The sequence below is a fragment of the Myotis myotis genome, unplaced genomic scaffold, assembly GCF_014108235.1.
Source record: "Myotis myotis isolate mMyoMyo1 unplaced genomic scaffold, mMyoMyo1.p scaffold_m19_p_14, whole genome shotgun sequence".
Classification (NCBI taxonomy): domain Eukaryota; kingdom Metazoa; phylum Chordata; class Mammalia; order Chiroptera; family Vespertilionidae; genus Myotis; species Myotis myotis.
The window spans coordinates 20,168,060-20,188,095 of NW_023416318.1; the positions used below are offsets into that span (position 1 = coordinate 20,168,060).

General features: G+C 42.3%; 1 protein-coding gene across 3 annotated transcripts in view; it reads left to right on the forward strand.

Moving 5' to 3' along the window:
• The window catches only part of USP34 (ubiquitin specific peptidase 34), a 242,035-nt gene that overhangs the window by 111,324 nt on the left and 110,675 nt on the right, over positions 1 to 20,036 (forward strand). For all 3 annotated transcript variants that reach the window (XM_036334433.1, XM_036334432.1, XM_036334434.1), the window contains 4 exons: positions 68 to 215; positions 9,908 to 10,008; positions 10,229 to 10,438; positions 19,234 to 19,359. In XM_036334433.1, coding sequence (XP_036190326.1) covers positions 68 to 215; positions 9,908 to 10,008; positions 10,229 to 10,438; positions 19,234 to 19,359 — 585 coding nt within the window. The remainder of the gene's footprint in view (positions 1 to 67; positions 216 to 9,907; positions 10,009 to 10,228; positions 10,439 to 19,233; positions 19,360 to 20,036) is intronic.

Genomic DNA, 20,036 nt, shown 5'->3' on the forward strand with positions numbered 1-20,036 from the left:
ATAACATTTCCCAGTTCAAATATCTGTTCTTTTTGTATTTTTAAATTGGTTGCATCTCATATTTCAGATGACTATTGAAATGTATCCTAGTGACCAGGTAGCAGATCTTAGGGCTGAAGTAACTCATTGGTATGAAAATTTACAGAAAGAACAAATAAATCAACAAGCTCAGCTTCAGGAATTTGGTCAAAGCAGCCGAAAGGGAGAGTTTCCTGGTAAGTTCCAATTTTCATATTTCTTAGGTAGCATTATAATAACAACTTTGAAGCTTTACTTCTTTGAAGACTACCAACCATGTCTGTGGCTCCCACTCACCTTCCCCTACTCGTGGTATGCCATTCATTCTTAAGCAGGAGTTAAGAGTTACTTCAGATGTTACTTGTAAACATGTTCTCTCCCTTTTTAAGAAAATTTCTATTTTTGGAGGTTATTTGATGAGCACTGTGGGAAATAATAATTTGTTTCCATGTACTACTTGGTAATCAATAATTTGTTTTGCCATTTAGATATATTTTGTTTTTGTTATTCTTCATAGCATATGAAAATAATGCACCCTTCAATTCCACCTGTGCGTCTCTCCCCTTCCCTCCAAAAAAGTATCATATTAAGAAATTTTTCATGTGGGCCTGAAAAGTATATTTGATTTCTACATTACTATTACGACTAGTACATTTTAAAAACATATATTTTACTGGTTTTTAGAGAGAGGATGAGGGAGGGATAGCAACTTAGAAACATTGATGAGAGAGAAACATCGATTGGTTGCCACCTGCATGTCCCCTAGTGTGGATGGAGCCCGAAACCTGGGCATGTACCTTGACTGGGAATTGAACCATGACCTCTTGGTTCATGGACCAAGGCTCAACAACTAAGCCTCACAGGGTGGGCAAGGACTAGTGATTTCTAGTGTCTTTCTATAACATATAAAATCTGAGCTAATCAGAGGATTGATGATAAAAGCTGTTAATTTTTCTTAAAATTTAAGGGTCTGAAATCATAACAGACTAAATACATATTTAGGGGGAAAATCTTACAGTATTAAAGCTTGTTTTTAGGATTTTTAACATGATTATGTGCAGAATGATAATTCTTTGACCTCTTTTAGTAAAGAGCCAACCATTTTACTACAGTGTGCTTAATTAAGATGAAACCATGTATATCTTCTAAAGTAGCAGATCTCAAATGTTTTCTTGAATAATGAATAAATATTCTTGGCACAGTAGGTGTTGAAAAGTCTCCCTTTTACTCTGATCTTTAAAGCATCAATTTTTCTCTCCTGCTAAGGTAGATGTTATTAGTTTCCTACACTTCCTTCAGAAGATACCAAGATATAATGTAAGCATATTCATATAGATATAGGTAGACACACACACACACTCACACGCACACACACATATACACATATATATATATACACACACACACTCTTAAAATACAAATGTAGCATTCTATTTATACTCTCTGTCCTTTCCTTATAGTACTTAACATTCTTAGAGAACATTCCATATTAGTGCGTATAGAAAGTTACCTCATTCATTCACATTTTATTTTTGATTTTATTTTTCTATCACCTTTATCCCCTCTATGCCCTCTACCACCTCCGCCCCTGCAATCACCACACTCTAGTCCATGTCCATCAGTTTTCTCTCATTTTTTTGTTGAATCCTTCCACTGTCCTGTCCCCCCTCCCGCCCCGCCCAGTGCTGCTATCTGCCTGCTCTCTATGAGTCTGGCTCTGTTTTGCTTATCTTTCTCTGACTGGCTTATTTCACTTAGCATAATGTTCTCCAGGTCTCTTATGTGTCGATACACAAAGCAGTAGTCCTGTTTCACTCATTTCTGAAAATAGCTGTTTAGTGCCCAGCCTGTGGAGTTTATCTACACTAAGTTTATAAAAATTGACAATATTTATTTACGTTTCAATGAAATAAGTAAAATATCTTATTTTACTTAAATTTTGTATTCATTTTTTTATTAAAATTTTTTTTTAATTAGAGTTGACATACAATACTATATTAATTTCAGGTATACAGCCCAGTGATTAGATATTATATAATTGGCTAAGTGATCACCCTGATAAATCTAGTACCAATCTGAAATCAAACATTTTTTACAATATTATTTACTATGTTCCCTACGCTGTACTTCTGAAACCCTTCACCTTTTTTACCCCTCTCACCAAAATCTTTGTATCTGTGAGTCTGTCTCTCTTCTGCTTTATTTTGTTTTTTAGACCTATTATGTCTGGTGTGAGTTTTGCTACCACAGCTTTTTGTTTGTTTCTATTTTCATGAAATATCTTTTCCATCCCTTTACTTTTAGTCTATGTGTGTCTTGATATGTAAGGGCCTTGTTATACATTCAGCATCCATGTGTCTTTTGATTGGAGTATTTAATCCATTTGCATTTAAAGTAATTGTATTTTTAAATTTATTTTTCTTCTTCTTAAAGCAGACCCTAACATTTCTTGTAATACTGGTGGTAAAGAACTCTAGTTTTCATTTGTCTGGGAAGCTCTTTATCAGGCCTTGGATTCTAAATGATAGCCTTCCTGGGTAGCATGATCTTGGTTGTAGGTCCTTTTCATCACTTTGAATATTTCTTGACACTCCCTTCTGGCATGCAAAGTTTCTGTTTAGAAATCAACTAACAGTCTTATGGGAGCTCCTTTGTAGCTAACTAACTGCTTTACTCTTGCTACTTTTAAGATTCTCTCTTGGTGTGAGCCTCTTTGGATTCATCTTGTTAGGGACTCTCTTGCTTCCTGTACTTGTAGGTCTATTTTCTTCACCAAGTTAGGGAAGTTCTTCATTTTTTCACATAGTTTTTGGTCTCTATGTCATTTATTTATGCTCTAATCTTTATTATCGCCTTCCTTCTGCTCACTCTGGGCTTTTCTTGTTGCTCTCTTTCTAATTCTTTGAGCTGTAGATTTAGATGATTTACTACCATTTTTTCTTGTTTGTTGAGATAGGCCTGTAGAGCTATAAACTTCCCTCTCAGGACTGCTTTCATTGTGTCCCAAAGGTTTTGGATTGTTGTGTTTTCATTGTCATTAGTTTCCAGTATGTTTTTAATGTCTTCTTTGATCTCATTGGTAACCCAATCAATATTTATTTATTTATTTATTTATTTATTTATTTATTTTTAATTTTTATTGCTTAAAGTATTACAAAGGGTATTACATATGTGTCCATTTTATCCCCCCGCCCTAGACAGTCCCCTAGCCTCCCCTATCCCCCAATGTCTTATGTCCACTGGTTATGCTTATATGCATGCATACAAGTCCTTTAGTTGCCCAATCAATATTTAATAACATGCTATTCAGCTTCCAAGTGTTTGAGTATTTTGAGATGTTTGTATTGTAGTTTATTTCTAATATTATGCCATCGTGGTCTGAGAAGATGCTTGGTACGATTTCAATCTTCTTGAATTTGGGGAGACTTTGTTTGTGACCCAATATGTGGTCTATTTTTGAAGATGTCCCATGAGCACTTGAGAAGAACGTATATTTTGTGGCTTTGGGGTGAAGTGTTCTGAAGATGTCTGATCTAGTGAGTCATTTAGGATTGCTGTTTCATTGCTGAGTTTTTGTCTAGCGGATTTATCAAGTAATGTCAGTGGTGTATTAAAGTCCCCTACTATGATTGTATTGTTGTCGATCTCCCCCCTGATATCTTCCAGGAGTTTTCTTATGTATGTGGGTGCTCCTGCATTGGGTGCATATATGTTTATCAGGGTTATATCCTCTTGTTGTATTGATCCCTTTAGTATTATGAAGTGGTCTTCCTTATCTCTTGTTATGGCCTTCACTTTGAGGTCTATTTTGTCTGATATAAGTATTGCTACCCCAGCTTCTTTTTCATTTCCATTTGCCTGAAATTTTTCCATCCCTTCACTTTCAGTCTGTGTGAGTCCCTTCTAATGAGGTGGGTCTCTTGTAGACAGCAAATATATGGGTCATGTTTTTTTATCCATTCAGCCACTCGATGTCTTTTGATTGGACCATTTAGTCCATTTACGTTTAAAGTTATTATTGAAAGGTACTTGTTTGTAGCCATTTCTATTTTTTTGTGGCTGTTTTCTTTCCGGGCTTTTTAGTTCTTCTTTTTACACCGGTCCGTTTAGCATTTCTTGTATTGCTGGCTTGGTGGTGATAAACTCCCTTAGCCTTTTTTTGTCTGTGAAGCTTCTTATTTCCCCTTCAATTTTGAATGATAGCCTTGCTGGATAGAGTATTCTTGGATTCAGTCCTTTGCTTTGCATCACTTTGTAAATTTCTGTCCATTCTTTTCTGGCCTGATGTGTTTCTGTTGAGAAATCGTTTGATAATCTGATGGGGGATCTTTTGTAGGTAACACTCTGTTTCTCTCTTGCAGCCTTTAAGATTTTCTCTTTGTCTTGTACATTTGCCATCGTTATTATGACATGTCTTGGTGTGAGTCTTTTGGGGTTCATCTTGCCTGGGACTCTCTGTACTTGTGTAACTTTTTTCTTCCCCATATCTGGGAAGTTTTCTGACATTATTTCTTCAAATAGATTTTCTAATCCTTGCTGCTCTTCTTGTCCTTCTTGCAGCCCTATTATGCGTATGTTACTTCGTTTCATGTTGTCCCGAAGCTCCCTTAGGCTCTCCTCCTGCTTTTTAATTTTTTTCTCCAGTTGCTGTTCAGATTGAGCTTGTTTCTCTGCCTTATCTTCTAACTCACTAATTCGGTCCTCTGCTTCTTCTAGTCTGCTGTTGAAACTTTCCATGGTGTTTTTGATTGTAGCTATATCACTTTTCATTTATTCCTGATTCTTGCATAGGTTGTTGATTTTCTCATCCATCCGGTGAATGAATTGTACAACCATTATTCTGAATTCTTTTTCTGTCATGTTGCATGCTTCAACTTCATTAATTTCCTTTCTTGGCGACTCCTCATTCATTGTCTTTCCTCTGGGTGTTGTGTCGTCTCTTCATTCTGATTATCTCCCGATGGTTCAAACGTCAAGTTGCGTGGGCCTGGGCCGTGTGCAGTGGGAACCTCCCACCACCCTAGTGTCACTGAAGAGCTCTGACACTAAGATGTGTGGTTGTTTTGGGTTGGTGGGAACCAGGCTTGCTCAGAGTCAGTGTTGTCAGTGCTCAATGTGGCCTCGTACGCGCCCTTAGAATCAGGGACCCTGCCTGCACCGTGCTGGAACAGAGACCCCCCCCTGAAGCGTGTTGAAAACCAGAGCCCCTTAGTGTGCGCCAGGAGTCAGGGTTCCCTAAGAATCCAGTATCAGAGTCTCTGTTGCTTCGCGCAACCTTGCCTTGAGAATCAGGGTCCCTGTGTGCCCTTGCACCAGGAATTGGAGTCACTGGCTCTTAGTATGAATGCACAGGGAATCAGGATCTCAGGCGCAGGTGATAAGAAACACAGTCAAGTCACTGGTGCTTGGTGCTGCCTCCTGCCCAGAGAATCGGGGTCCCTGGGCCTGTGCTACGAGGGACAAATTCCTGGTGTTCGCGCGATTGCTCCCAGCCCAGGGCTCCGAAGCCGGTAGTGCGCGTAGGGTCAGTTCCTGGGGTTCGCGCGTTTGCTCCCAGCCCAGGGCTCAGAAGCCAGCAGTGCGCGTAGGATCAGTTCCTGGGGTTTGCTCGTTTGCTCCCAGCCCAGGGCTCCTGGAGCAGGCAGTTCGAGCAGGACCAGATCCCGGTGTTCGCGCGATTGCTCCCAGCCCAGGGCTCCTGAACCCGGCCCTATGCGGGATCAGTTCCAAGGTGCTCGTACACTTCCAGGCTAAAGTTCCTGGAGCGCTGAGGCCCTGGCAAGGGGTGGGTCTATCAGTTAGTTACTCTGGCGCTGCCCGCAAGCCTGCGGGTAGGGGGGATGGGCTCTGTTACTCACGGATCTGCCGTGGGGATTTCTGAACTTTTGGTGTCCGCAGGTGTGTAGCTGTGGTCACAGTTCTCTGTCCCCAGTGGCTGCAGGGTCCTGGTATGCGTCTGAGATCAGACTGGGTGGTGATGAGGCCAGGATCCTAGTCTCAAGCAGCTCTGTTTCCCAAGATGGCATGGTTGCAGTGCCTGTGCTGGCCGCCCAGGAGTGTCCGTGCAGGGAGCGGGACTCCACTGTCTAAGACTGCCCGGTTTAGCAGCCCCTTAGAAGACCTGCAGAATCTAACTGTCCCTAGCTCATATACACACACCACACACGTCCACACACTCCTCTATCACTTCCTCACACTCTCTCCCTCCCTACCTTCCTGCTGGTCGCCATTTTTTTCAGCCTTCACATAGTTTTTTTTTTTACATAGTTTCTTGATCCTTTGCTCTCTCTCTTTTCTCCTTTTGGTACCCCCGTGATGGAAACGCTGAAGTTGTCCCAAGGCTCCTTCTACTATCCTCATTTTTTTTGGAAAAAAATTTTTTTCTGTTCTGATTGTGTTCTGCTTTCTTATCATTCAAATTTCTGATTTGATCCTCTGCTTAATCTTCTCCACTGTTGATTCCCTATAATGTATTCTACATTTCCGTTAATGAATTCTTTATTTCTGTTTGAGTCTGTTTTATCTCCATTTTTATGTTTCCTATTACTTTGTTGATGTTCTCACTAAGTTCATCTACTCTTCCCCTTTGTTCATTCTTACAACCAGCGTTTTGAACTCTGTATCTAGTAGATTGCTTGTCTCTATTTAGTTCTATTTATTTAGTTCTTTTTTGGAGTTTTTTCCTGTTCTTTCATTTAGGACACATTTCTTTGTCTGTTCATTTTGTCTGCCTCCCTGTGTTTGTTTCTGTGTTATTAGGTAGAGCTGCTATGCTTCCTGGGCTTATTAATGGCCTTATGTAGTAGATGTCCTATAGGGTCCAGTGGCAAAGCTTCCTGGATCACATGATTTGGACATAGGGCTAACTACGATCACCGTGGAGGATCAGCTGTGCATGGGATTTCCTCACAGAGCAGGATTTACTTCATCAGGTTTCTGGTGCCTGCTGAGTTCTTCCCCTTTTGTGTGTCCTTTGTGGAAGAGGGTAGGTGGTCCTTCAATGTGGCCTGAAGCTCTCCAGCAGGTGTGCTGTCTTTGGGGCCTGCTGGAAGGTGCAGGCCAAGGTCAGCTCCATCTGTGTTCTGCCTGGGACCACCTGGAATGAGCTAGTAAACAATCTGCAATGGTTGCTACTTGTGCTGGGCTTGGAGGTGCTCAGGAGAGGCCATATTACTAGTGCCGGGCTTGAGGCCACTTAGTGAGAGGTACACTGTATGCCTAGCTAGATGCTGCTTGTTTGAGAGATTTTAGGAACGTTTGAATCATTAATCAAGAGGGGCTCTTTGGCCCAAATAGCGTGGCTCTGTGATTGAGTGTCAACCTATGAACCAGGAAATCACAGTTCAGTCCTCAGTCTGGCACATGCAGGGGAAAACCAATCAATGTTTCTCTTTTCTTCCTCTCTCTCTCTCTCTCTCTCTCTCTCTTCCTCTCTGAAAAAAATAAAATAAAAAAATAGGGCCGTTTGTATGTAAAAGCCACTGGGAATGGCTTGAATGGGACCAAAAGTTGTTTGGGGTGTGGTCTCAGGGAATCAGCAGGGCAGAGTGAACTGTGTGAGCCAGGTTGAGGGAGACGCAGATATGGCTCCTGTTTGCCAGCTCCTTGAGGGGAGGGCTCACTAAAGGAAAAATGAATGACCTCTGCTAAGACTTCGGTCCGGAGAAAGCTGCCCCTCCAGCTCTTGTCCTGATACCAGACAATTCATTTCCTCCCATATGTCCCTGGTGCCTTTCTAGCTGCTTCCCCAGTATTGGAGCCCAGAGGGAGTTAGTTTGAGTAAGTTTGTGTGCTGATCCTTTAAGAGGAATGTCTGAGACTCCAGCAGTTCTCTGTCATACTCTGCCATAATCCCCTCTGGTTTTTATAGCCAGAAGTTATGGGGCCTTTTTTTTCTGGCACTGGAACCCTAAGCTGGTGGGTGGCGGGGGGGGGGGGGGGTTTCTAATGTGGGGCTGGGACCTTTGCTCCTCAAGGGGTTACCTCTGCAGCTGCGATATCCCTCACAATTTTTATCAAAAGGACATGGGTGTGGAGCCAGCCTGTTCGCTGTCTCCGCCTCCCCTACTAGTTTTGATGTGGTTTTTTTTATATACTTAGTTGTAGGACTTATGTTCAGCTAGATTTTAGGCTGTTGTGAATGATGGTTGTTCTGTAGTTTATTTGTAAATTTGATGTGGTTGTGAGAGAATTCGAGTACTGCATTTACCTATGCTGCCATCTTAACTGGAACCCCTTAATTTTCTTACTCTGTTAAGCATTTCCTTTTTTAAAAAGAAATGTATGGATTAAACTATTTAATTTGAATGCCTGCTATGTTCTTGTACTGGGGATTACAGCTGTAAACATAATAAAATCTCTGCCTTTGTGAAATTGGATTTTTTTTTTTTATGGAGGAGCAACAGATAAATATATAATGTCAGATGCTATTAAGTGCTTTAAAGAAAGATAAAGCAGAATAAGGGATTAATAGTGAATTGAGGCCCTCTCCCTCCAGGGAGCATGCCTGTGCCATTCCTTTTCCCTCTTCTTCCCCCACAAGGCACGTGTCCCCTAACCTCTAAGGGATCCTATGAGACTTGCAATCAGGGGAGCAATGGGCAGAGGCACCTAGTCCCAGGCTAACCCCCTGAACATGTCTCCACGGCCTTCTTTTCTTTGACTTCCCAGTGAGCCAGAGCAGCCCAGCATAGGCTCTCTTGTGTGCCCTTCCTTGTTTTGTTGCCCTAAGTATATTTTTGCTGTGGTCAGTACATTTTTGCTTGCTTTTCAAAAAAATAAAATAGTGGATTGAGTGGGTAGGCGAAAGGCCTTACATTTGCTAGATACGTGAAGCAAGTGAGGGAATGAGCTATTGAATTTCTGTGGAGGAACATTGTAGGTCTTGAAATGGGAACATTTTTGGTATTTTCAAGAAAGAGTAAGGAGGCTAATTGGCTAAAGCATATTTAGGTAGGGATGATGGTGGGAAATGAATTGAAGGTGTGGGCAGCAAAAAGGACTTCATGCTTTCTGGGAATAAAATGACTCAATCTATTGACTTTCTTGAATTTATCATAATCTGGGATGTTGTAACATACATATTTTTTCATGTCAGAGCTTTGCTTTTTAATTTTTTTCCTTCATTATAGTTTATTTTACTTTGCTTTGGTGTGCAAGAACAGGGAAGAGAAAACTCGATCATTAAAAACACTTGCTGTGCCCAGGAGGTCAGGGTTCAATTCCTGGTCAGGGCACATGCCCAGGTTGTGGGCTCGATCCCCAGTGTGGGGCATGCAGGAGGCAGGTGATCAATTATTTTCTCTCGTCATTGATGTTTCTATCTCTCTCACTTCCTCTCTGAAATCAATAAAAATATATTTTAAACAGTACTGGATGGTTACTTGTGTAATTAATGCATTACTAAATCTGATTCGTCTTCATGTGTTGCTAGAGCAAATGCTTAGGTTCCCATAAAGCTCCAAGAGTGTTTTTTACTTGTAAAATTTTTCACATTGTTAACAACTTGCTGACTGGTCATCAGATAACTCATGGTTCCATGTCCAAACATTGCTGACCAGTAAGGTGTGAAAGTAATGTAGAGTTTTAAAATTACTTAACGTAAGTGCAGACATGACTTATCTCATGACTGGTCAGCAAGGTGTTAAGCAGAAGGGAATTGATCTCGTTAAATTGATGCTAACTGATAATTTCATTTTAATTTTTCACTGCATAAGGTTAACTTGTACAACAGAAAATAATGCAGGATGCTTAATACTGTCTCCACTTTACTCAATAATTATAGTAAGCTTAATGTACAGTGAGATTAATTCTTATAACCATATTTTCATGTCACCAAATAAGTTAACTCTTATAAAAGTGTTCACTTAAGTTTTCTCCTATTTTTAAGGAGGCCTTATGGGACCCGTCAGGATGATTTCATCTGGACATGAGTTAACAACAGATTATGATGAAAAAGCACTTCATGAGCTTGGTTTTAAAGATATGCAGGTACATATAAATGTGAATTGAGTTTTAATTTATTTCCTATTATAGTCAGTAGTGGAATATTTGAAGGTATAGTGTGAAAACAGTTCTTCCTGCTATTGTTATATTAAAATCATAATGAAGTTATTTTATACTTAAGAACTTTATTAAACCAAAAACTTGAGATACACACACACACACACTTTTTATTTGTTTTTCTTCCCTATTGCTTCTCTTTTAACAGATGGTTTTCGTATCTTTGGGTGCACCGAGGAGAGAACGGAAAGGGGAAGGTGTTCAGCTGCCAGCATCTTGCCTACCACCCCCTCAGAAGGACAACATTCCGATGCTTTTGCTTTTACAAGAACCGCATTTAACTACTCTTTTTGATTTATTAGAGATGCTTGCATCATTTAAACCACCTTCAGGAAAAGTGGCAGTAGAAGATCGTGAGGTGACTTCATCATTTCATTTCCACAAAGTTTTTTTGTGTGTTTCTGTGGAGTGGAAAATAATTTTCTCATAAATCTCTTAAGAGCAGTAAAACTTAGGAAACCAATTATTCATTCATTAGCTGTTTAAGTGTCTGATATGACCTAGGCATACTGTTTAAAGTATTGTTTTGCAGGGATCAAACTAAGCATAGTTTCGGGTTTTTATTGAATCCAGTGGGGAAGACAGATCATTGATAATGTCGAACAGATAAATAGTTTCAGATCAACTCACAGGTAAATCATAGATAGAGATAGGTGCTAAGACTGAGACGTGAATTATTAGGACATGGTGATAGAGATTCATTTATATATTATTTGGTCAGGGAAGGTTTCTCTGAGGTAGACTATATGTAATCTGGGGATGATGGGTAAAGAGCCAGCTGAATGAGAAATGATTTGGATAGAGCAGTGGTCAGCAAACTGTGGCCCCTTGAGTGTGGCTCTTCCACAAAATACCATGTGCGGGAGCACACATACAGTGCGATTGAAACTTCGTGGCCACACTCAAGGGGCCAAAGAGCCACATGTGGCTCGCGAGCCGCAGTTTGCCGACCACTGGGATAGAGTAATTTGATATGATAAGTAGTTAAACAGGTCTAGGAATTGTTAGAGAGCTAGTGAGTAGAATGTGAAGGGTGATGAGAGGAATGAGATTGGAAAGGTAAGCATAGCCAGACTAGCCATTGCAAGCTATTTCCATTTTACTCAAAGTAAAGTGGAGAACATTAAAATATCTTAAGCAGAACACACATGTTCTGATTTCTGTTTTAAAAGTAATAGGTTTGTTGCCGAAGCCGGTTTGGCTCAGTGGATAGAGCGTCGGCCTGCGGACTGAAAGGCCCCGAGTTCGATTCCGGTCAAGGGCATGTACCTGGGTTGTGGGCACTTCCCCAGTGGGGGATGTGCAGGAGGCCGCTGATCGATGTTTCTCTCTCATCGATGTTTCTAACTCTCTATCTCTCTCTCTTCCTCTCTGTAAAAAATCAATAAAATATATTTAAAAAATAAATAAATAAAAGTAGTAGGTTTGCTTTGCACACATGTTCTGATTTCTGTTTTAAAAGTAATAGGTTTGCTTGGCAAGGATAGAGAAAGGTGTAAAGAACCCAATGCACTCGTCCAAGGGAGCATTGATGGTACCCTGAAATAGAATGGTGGCAGTGGACAGAAAGTAGATAGTAGGTCAAAACATCAAGGTTGGTGGTGCATTGGCTTAAGAGTAGGGATAGACTTGGGTTTAGGAAGAAGGAAAACAGGTTTCTGGCTTGAGAAACTAGGTAGATTCCATTTGAAATTAAGAATGGAAGCCTGTGGGATATGAAGTGTAGATGTTAAGTAAGCATTTGGATATATGAATTTGGAACTCAGAGAAAAGGTTTGATCTAGAAAAGTAAGTTTGTGGGTTACCACTAATAAGATGGTATTTAAAGTCAGTAGTGTGTATAAGATCACCTAAAGGAATCCTTTCAGTCCGTTGACTTTTTTAATACCTTTAAATGGGTTTATCCTAAGGGGTTCATTGATTTTCTCATCCAGAGAATCATTATTTTGAGGTAGAGTGGCAATTAATAGTAGTTTGCCTTTAATGGCTACTGTTCTTTCTTTCTCAAGAATAAGTGACTTCTTTCTATGTTTCTAAAATGTATGTGATCATGGATACAGTGGTAGCCACTGAGTCCTCTATTCCTGATAGTTTGGTTTCTTTTGTAGTGGTACATTCTTTTTTTTATTATTATTTTTTTAACAAATGGACCCAGGGATAGGGGACCAGGGGAGCAGGGAGGAGGGGAAGCGAGGCCCCAGCGCCATAGCCCCTCTCAGCCACCCCTTTTCCCCTTACATATTTATAGTCTGTATAAAAGGCCTGAGGGGCTAGGGGCAAGGGGAACCCTCTCAGGGTGGAGGCAATCTAGGCTCCTTGTCCCTGGGAGGCCCAAGCTCTTCTGCCCATGGGGAAGACCCTTCTCAGGAAGATGGATCCGCCTGTTGCTAGGGCTTCAGCATCCAGTGTAGGACATCAAGTGGGAGGCCTGCTGTTGAAAGTCAATGTGCTGGGTGCGGAAGACACCGCTGTAGGTGATGGGTGGGGCTTTGAGATGGTAACTGAGACCAGAGAAAGACTTTGCAGTTGGGGGAGAACATGATGACCTGGGTCCCCCAAGGTTGCTGCTCAGTTTTCGATAATCCTGACATAGCTTTAATTCTACTGGGTGAAGCTCTGCTTGCCCCAGCTAGGGTTAAGGGCCTGGCAGGTGAAGGCAGCATCCAAGGAGCAGGTGCGGGCCGCACCGACAAAAGGTGGGTGAGGGCTGTAGAGTAGACCCACAGGTAACAGAGAAGTGGGGCAGGAGGCAGCACGGGTTGCAGGGAGCCAAAGTTCACTACAGGCAGCTGGGAGTCCACCATGAGTGGGTACATTCTTAATTCCTAAGAAATCTCCCTTTTGTTCAAGCAGAGTAACTAATAATAGATGCCCATGAACTCCCATTTCCTCACCTTTTAAGTTTTATGCCACAAATAATGACTTTTTTTAAAAAATCGTCACCCGAGGATATTATTTTTATTTATTTTTAGAGAGAGAAACATCCATTGGTTGCCTCCCGGACACATCCTGATCCAGGGATTGAACCACACAACCTTTCAGTGTATGGGATGACACTCCAACCAAACTGAGCTATTACTAGGACAGGGCTTAATGACTTTTTACTCCTTTGAGGACTATATTGGCAGTTTAAAAGAGAGAAAGATAATTACAAGAGTTCTCCAGTGTTCCAGAAGGGTGCTACTCTTCTCTGTAGGATGTTATGGGAATATAGGGGAGAGGAAAAAATTGGGGAGAGGATTTTGCAAAAGGAGAGTCTTTAATATAGGGTCCAGCTGCTGATAAAAGTAAAGAGAAACATTACAGATTTACAGAAAAGTAAATGGCATGTTTGAAAAGCTTGGGACTATGAGTATAGTGTAATCCTGTATAATAAAACCTAATATGCTAAGTGTCTGGTCGTCCAATGACCAGTCAACTGTTCAATCTAAGCGTAATATGCTAATGATTTGCTAAGGCCGCTCAACCGCTTGCCATGACATGCACTGACCACCAGGGGGCAGACGCTCCAACCGGTAGGTTAGCCTGCTGCTGGGGTCCGGCCTATCGGGACTAAGCGAGATGAGCCGGACATGCCCTGAAACCCTCCCTCCCTTGCTGGCCAACCTCCCGCGTCCCTCCCCAGCCAGCTGGCCCTGATTGGGACTGGGCGAGACAAGGCTGGACACACCCTGGAGCCCTCCTGGGGCCCCTCCCTGGCCTGATCATGCACCGGTGGGGTCCCTCGGCCTGGCCTGTGCCCTCTCGCAACCTGGCACCCCTTGGGGGATGTCGGAGAGCCAGTTTCAGCCCCATTCTTGAGGCCACCCTGAGGGACCCCACCCATGTATGAACTTGTGCACCGGGCCTCTAGTACAAATATAAGGACAGAAAAGGAGATCGTAAACAGTACCACAAAGGATTGCATGAGTTTTTTATTCTCTGTAAAAAGGATGGCGATCATCATGGAAGGCTTTTTAGCAACAACATGGGATCATTTTCTGGGTCTGGGCTTTTAGAAACTAGGTTTAGGTATTAGTGTGGAAGATGTCTGAGAGAAAACAAATACCACAACTGGAGGACCAATTAATAGGCCATTCCAAAGGCCAGAGGTGGAGGACCAGTTAATAGGCCATTGGAATAGTCCACATGAGACCTAAACAAAAAGGAAGAATTTATTTCATTAGCAGGTATTTTATTGGATTTTATTTGTGGTAAGTAAATCATTGTTGATGTTGAGTATCTTGTTGAAGACTGATTTGGCCTCAAGATAAAAATAAAGGACATTCACTGTGTATGACTCATATTGTAGGGCCTTAGAGACATAACATAGAATATAGTCATATAAGATGGGTGAAATTTTTTTTTTCTTCAAATAGTTTTTTGCAGAATTCCATCTTTTTCTTATATAAAAACTGTGAGTTTACAAAATAATAAATTCTATTTTTACTGAAGAACTTTCACTACCATTTTCCTAACTAAAGCAAAATTATTAGTTGGGTTCCTTCCCTCCCTCCCTCCCTCACTCCCTCCCTTCCTTCCTTCCTTTCTTTTTTCCCCCAAATATATTTTTATTGATTTCAGAGAGGAAGGAAGAGGGAGAGATAGAAACACTCATGATGAGAGAGAATCATTGATTGGCTGCTTCCTGCAAGACCCCACTGGGAATCGAGCCCACAACCCTGGCATGTGCCCTTGAACAGAATGGAACCCAGGACCTTTTGGTCCTCAGGCTGGTGCTCTACCCACTGAGCCAAACCAGCCAGGGCCTTTCTCTATCTTTATTAGGATTATGAAAAGCAAAATTTACCTTGAAACTCCATCTCTAACATTCCCTTGTCTTCAGAGTATACTAGCTATTTACCATTATACAAAAAGAACCAAATTACTTTTTATCCTATATAATAAAGAGCTAATATGCAAATGGGCATCACACTCTAGCAGCTCAGACACTCAACACTGGGGAGAGAGGAATGGGGACCAGCCAGGAACAAATGACGTGAGAGAGGAAGGGGACCAGCCAGGCACAAATGAGCTCATGAGAGAGGAATGGGGACTAGCCAGGTTGCGGCCTGGGAGAGGGACAAGCCGCCTGCCCCACGGTCCTAGACACCAGTAGCTGCACCTGCAGCCCAGGAGAGGGACAAGCCAACTGCCCCGTGGTCCCGCATGCCAGTAGCTGAGGCTGCGGCCCGGGAGAGGGACAAGCCACCCGCCCTGCGGTCCCAGGCACCAGTGGCTGCGCCTGCAGCCCAGGAGAGGGACAAGCCAACTGCCCCGTGGTCCCACACGCCAGTAGCTGAGGCTGCGGCCCGGGAGAGGGACAAGCCACCCGCCCTGCGGTCCCGGGTGCCAGCGGCTGTGCCTGTGCCTGTGGCCCGGCCTGGGAGAGGAACAAGACCCAGGCCTTGTGGTCCCGGGTGCCAGAAGCTGGGGCTGTGGCCCGGGAGAGGGACAAGCTGCCTGTCCTGCGGTCCTGGACGCCAGTAGCTGAGGCTGTGTCCCGGGTGCCAGTGGCTGCGCCTGTGCCTGCGGCCCGGGCTGGGAGAGGGACAAGACGCATGCCTCGTGGTCCCAGGTGCCAGCGGCTGGGGCTGCGGCCCAGGAGAGGGACAAGCTGCCCGCCCCGCGGTCCCAGGCACCTGCAGCTGTGGCCCAGGTAAAGCCGTCTGCCCATGGTCCCCTGTGGCTGGGGCTGGCCCAGGCAAAGCCGGCCTGTGTCCTGAGTGTCTGTGGCTGGCCAGAGGGAGGGAAGCCCAGGTCCTGGGTGCCTGCGACTGGCTATAAGAGGGAATCCTGGGTCCTGGGTATGGGGTGAGGCAGAGGCAGTTGGGGTGATAAGGCCAGCAGAGGAGAGTTAGGGGTGATCAAGCTGGTAGGGGAGCAGTTAGGGGCAAATAGGCAGGCAGGCAGGTGAGCGGTTAGGAGCCAGCGGTCCCAGATTGGAGAGGTGCAGGCTGGGCTGAGGGACACCCCTTTTCCCCCGTGCATGAATTTTGTGCACTGGGCCTCAGAGTATAAAAGAGTCCTTTGGCAATTTAGACTATGTATTATTTATATATATTTATATATATATAGATATATATAGATATATATATATAGATATTTTAATTTTGTCTCATTGCTTAAAGTATTACAAAGACTATTATATATGTCTCCTCCCCCCCCCCCCCCGCCCTTGATCTTCCCCCTGCCTCCCCTACCCCCCAGTGTCTTGTGACCATTGGTTATGCTTATATGCATGCATACAAGTCCTTCGGTTGATCTCTTATTCCCCCCCACCCCCACCCCCCCTGCAACCCTCCCAGGCCTTAAATGAGTGAGGTCATGTGGTATTTTTCTTTCATTGACTGGCTTATTTCACTTAGCATAATGGTCTCCAGTTCCATCCATGCTGCTGCAAATAGTCTTCCTCTTCTTAAAGAATACCTTTCAGGATTTCATATAATACTGGTTTGGTGGTGGTGAACTCCTTTAGCTTTTTCTTGTCTGTGAAGCTCTTTATCTGAACTTCAATTCTGAATGATAGCTTTGCTGGATAAAGTAATCTTGGTTGTAGGTTCTTGGTATTCATCCCTTTGAATATTTCTTGCCACTCCCTTCTTGCCTGCATAGTTTCTGTTGAGAAATCAGCTGACAATCATATGGGTACTCCCTTTTAGGTAACTTTTTCTCTTGCTGCTTTTAAGATTCTCTCTTTGTCTTTTGTTCTTGCCATTTTAATTATGATGTGTCTTGGTGTGGTCCTCTTTGGATTCCTTTTGTTTGGGGTTCTCTGCACTTCCTGGACTTGTAAGTCTATTTCTTTCACCAGGTAGGGGAAGTTTTCTATCATTATTTCTTCAAATAGGTTTTCAGTATCTTGCTCTCTCTCTTCTGGCACCTCCATGATTCAGATGTTGGTATGCTTGAAGTTGTCCCAGAGGCTTCTTACACTATCTTCATATTTTTGGATTCGTTTTGCTTTTTGCTTTTCCGATTGGGTGTTTTTTGCTTCTTCGTATTTCAAATCTTTGACTTGATTCTTGCGATCCTCTAGTCTGCTATTGGATCTCTGTATGATATTCTTTATTTCAGTCAGTGTATGCTTAATTTCTACACTTGATCTTAGCCAAAAGGCCGAGAAGCGATATGCTTAATTTCTAGTTGGTCCTTTTTCATATCCTCGGGGGTTTCACTAGATTTATCGAGGGTCTCACTAAATTTATTGGTGGTTTCTAGAAAATTCTTGAAAAACCTTATAACCGTGGTTTTGAACTCTATATCCAGTAGTTTGCTTTACTCCATTTCTGTCATTTGTGACCTGTTTCTTTGTCTCCGCATTTTTTATGCTTCCCTGTGTTGATAGAGTGGCTTTCTGTCCTAGGTAGTCCTATAGGGCCCAGTGGCTCAGCCTCCCCAATTACCTGAGGTGGGCACTCTTGGTGCACCCCTTTGTGGGCTGTGTGCACAGTCTTATTATAGTTAAGCCTTGATTATTGTAGGTATCAATGGGAGGAATTGACCTCCAGGCCAAGTGGCTGTGAGAATCAGCTGTGTCTACGGTGGGAGAACTTCTTTGCTGGAGACACCCTTATGGGGCAAGACTTGCTTTAGTGGGGCTTTGGTACTCACTGAGTCTGCTCTCTGTGTGTGTCCCTTATCGATCTGAGGAGTTGTAATCTGGATGGTCCCACTCTGACCACTGGGTACACTGGCTCTTGTTTCTCTAAGGAGGTGCTAATTTAGCCTCTGCTTGAGGCTACCCAGCAGGAGCTATGGAGAGATCTGCAGATTCCTCTTCTTTGTTTGGGGTTTGGAGGTACCCAGATGAGGCCCAGCTGTGAAGCAATGCAAGCTGCTGTGGGGCCTTGGGCCTTCTTTTGGAAGTTCTGGGTCTCTCTGACTCAGCTGCAGTTTGTTAGGTAATTTTAGATCTCACAGGGTCAGGCCATTCATATGCAAAAGCCTCTGAGCACATCTTGGGTGGGGCGGGGTCTCCGGGGGTCCTGGGTCTCAGTGTCCTGCAGAAATCACTGCAAGCACCTCTGAGAGAAAGCCGCCCTCGAGTTCTGCCCGCTGCCAGACAGTTCAGTTTCTCCTTGTATGAGTGTGAGTTCCCCAAGACTCACCCGGAACTGGAGTTCAGAGCAGTCGGGAGCTTGTCCCTCCCTCCCGATTGAAAAAGACAACCGCATCCTCAGTTGCCAGCCCTTTCCACGTGCGCCTCCGTACCTCTGCACTTTGGTTCCGCACCTCCTCCAAGCCTCAGTGTGCTTTTCTTTTCCCTTCTAGTTGTAGAATTTCCACTCAGCCAGCCTTCCTGTGGTTCTGGATGATGTCCGTTTTGCCTTTTAGTTGTGTTTTTGAAATGGTTGTGCGAGGCAGCAATTTCAGGTGTTTACCTATGCCGCCATCTTGGTTTTCGACTATGTATTATATTTTAAAAAATGAATGACAACAGCAGTGGTAGAATAATAATACACAAATTCATACTCTGTGGAAAATCCAAAACTATAAATGAGCTTTTGCTGCTTATTTAACCCTTGAGGTTCTGCTATAACTAGAAAGAAAAAATCAGGAATCTTGCCCATTCATTTCTTGCATATTTCCTGAAACATACTTAAATATTATTTCAACACCTTATAGAGTCAAATTTAACAAATGATAGTGGAGAAAAATAGATTGTTAAAAATTTTTCATTTCCTCTTAATCTCTGCTTGTCTGAGAATAAAATATAGGTATGGATAGGCAAAATAAGAGGAACAGGTATACTCTTTTCCCAAATATAAGGTTAAGGACTTAATCCACCATGTCTTCATAGTACTTAGAATAGTAACCTGCAAAGGGGACGTAGTTGATAGTCCTATTGAAATTTACTTGTATGTCTTTATAAAACAGACATTTTCACTGTGATTTGGAAAGTTTCCTAAGAAAAAGGGCTAGAATTAAAGGTCACTTTTCTTCCCAGAAAAGTGTTCAATAACAAGTTGAAAGACTGTAACTTTGACATAATTTATTGATAAATGTATTTATGTACATAGTTTATTTCTCACTGTTATAGTAAGATTATAAAGTATTATCAAACTTGATCATTAGTGATTTTATGCAAAAAAATTGAACTTAAGTTTAGGGATTTTTTTTTGGTTTTTTTTACTGATCCACCTTGATAAGCAGTTGTTCTTATTTATGTAGAGCTTAAGATGTGAAGAACTTCATCTTCATGCAGAAAACCTCTCTAGGCGTGTATGGGAACTACTGATGCTTCTTCCTACATGTCCTAATATGTTAATGGCATTCCAGAATATCTCAGATGAACAGGTAAGCCCACAGAATCTCTCTTTTTATTTTATTTTATTGATTTTTAGAGAGAAAGAGAGAAGCATCCATTTGTTATTCCACTCGTTTATGCATTCATTGGTTGATTCTTATATGTTTGCCCTGACTGTGGATTTAACCCTCAACCTTGGCATATCAAGGTGATGGTCTAACCAACTGAGATATCCAGCCAAGGCCTACAGAAGCTCTTTATTCTCCTGGAGGATGGTACCAGTTTACATTCCTACTGGCAGTGTTTGAGTTTGCATTTTGACCTGTATCTTCAGTAAAAAGTGCCAGTTCATTTTAACATTTAGTGAAAAGGTAGGGTAAATATAAGGCAAGGATGTTTACTAAAATTATCTTTAGAAAAAAACATGGATTTGCCTTTATATTAGTGTTTTTTCATATTACTAAATATTCTGAATATTGCTTAGTTTTCAACAATAAAAATGTCTAGACAACATATAGTATGATTGAATGACATGTATCAGTGCTTGTCAACTTGTATGATGCTCATACAAGTGAACTGATAGAATTAGGTAAAATAATGTAGCTAGGAAATCTAATAATATGTTTGTTGATTTCCCATAGGAGCATGACCTCACATATATTATTAGATATCTCCCTATAAAGATATCTGTTAAAATGAGAGATTATTTTTTAGTGGTTACTTTCTG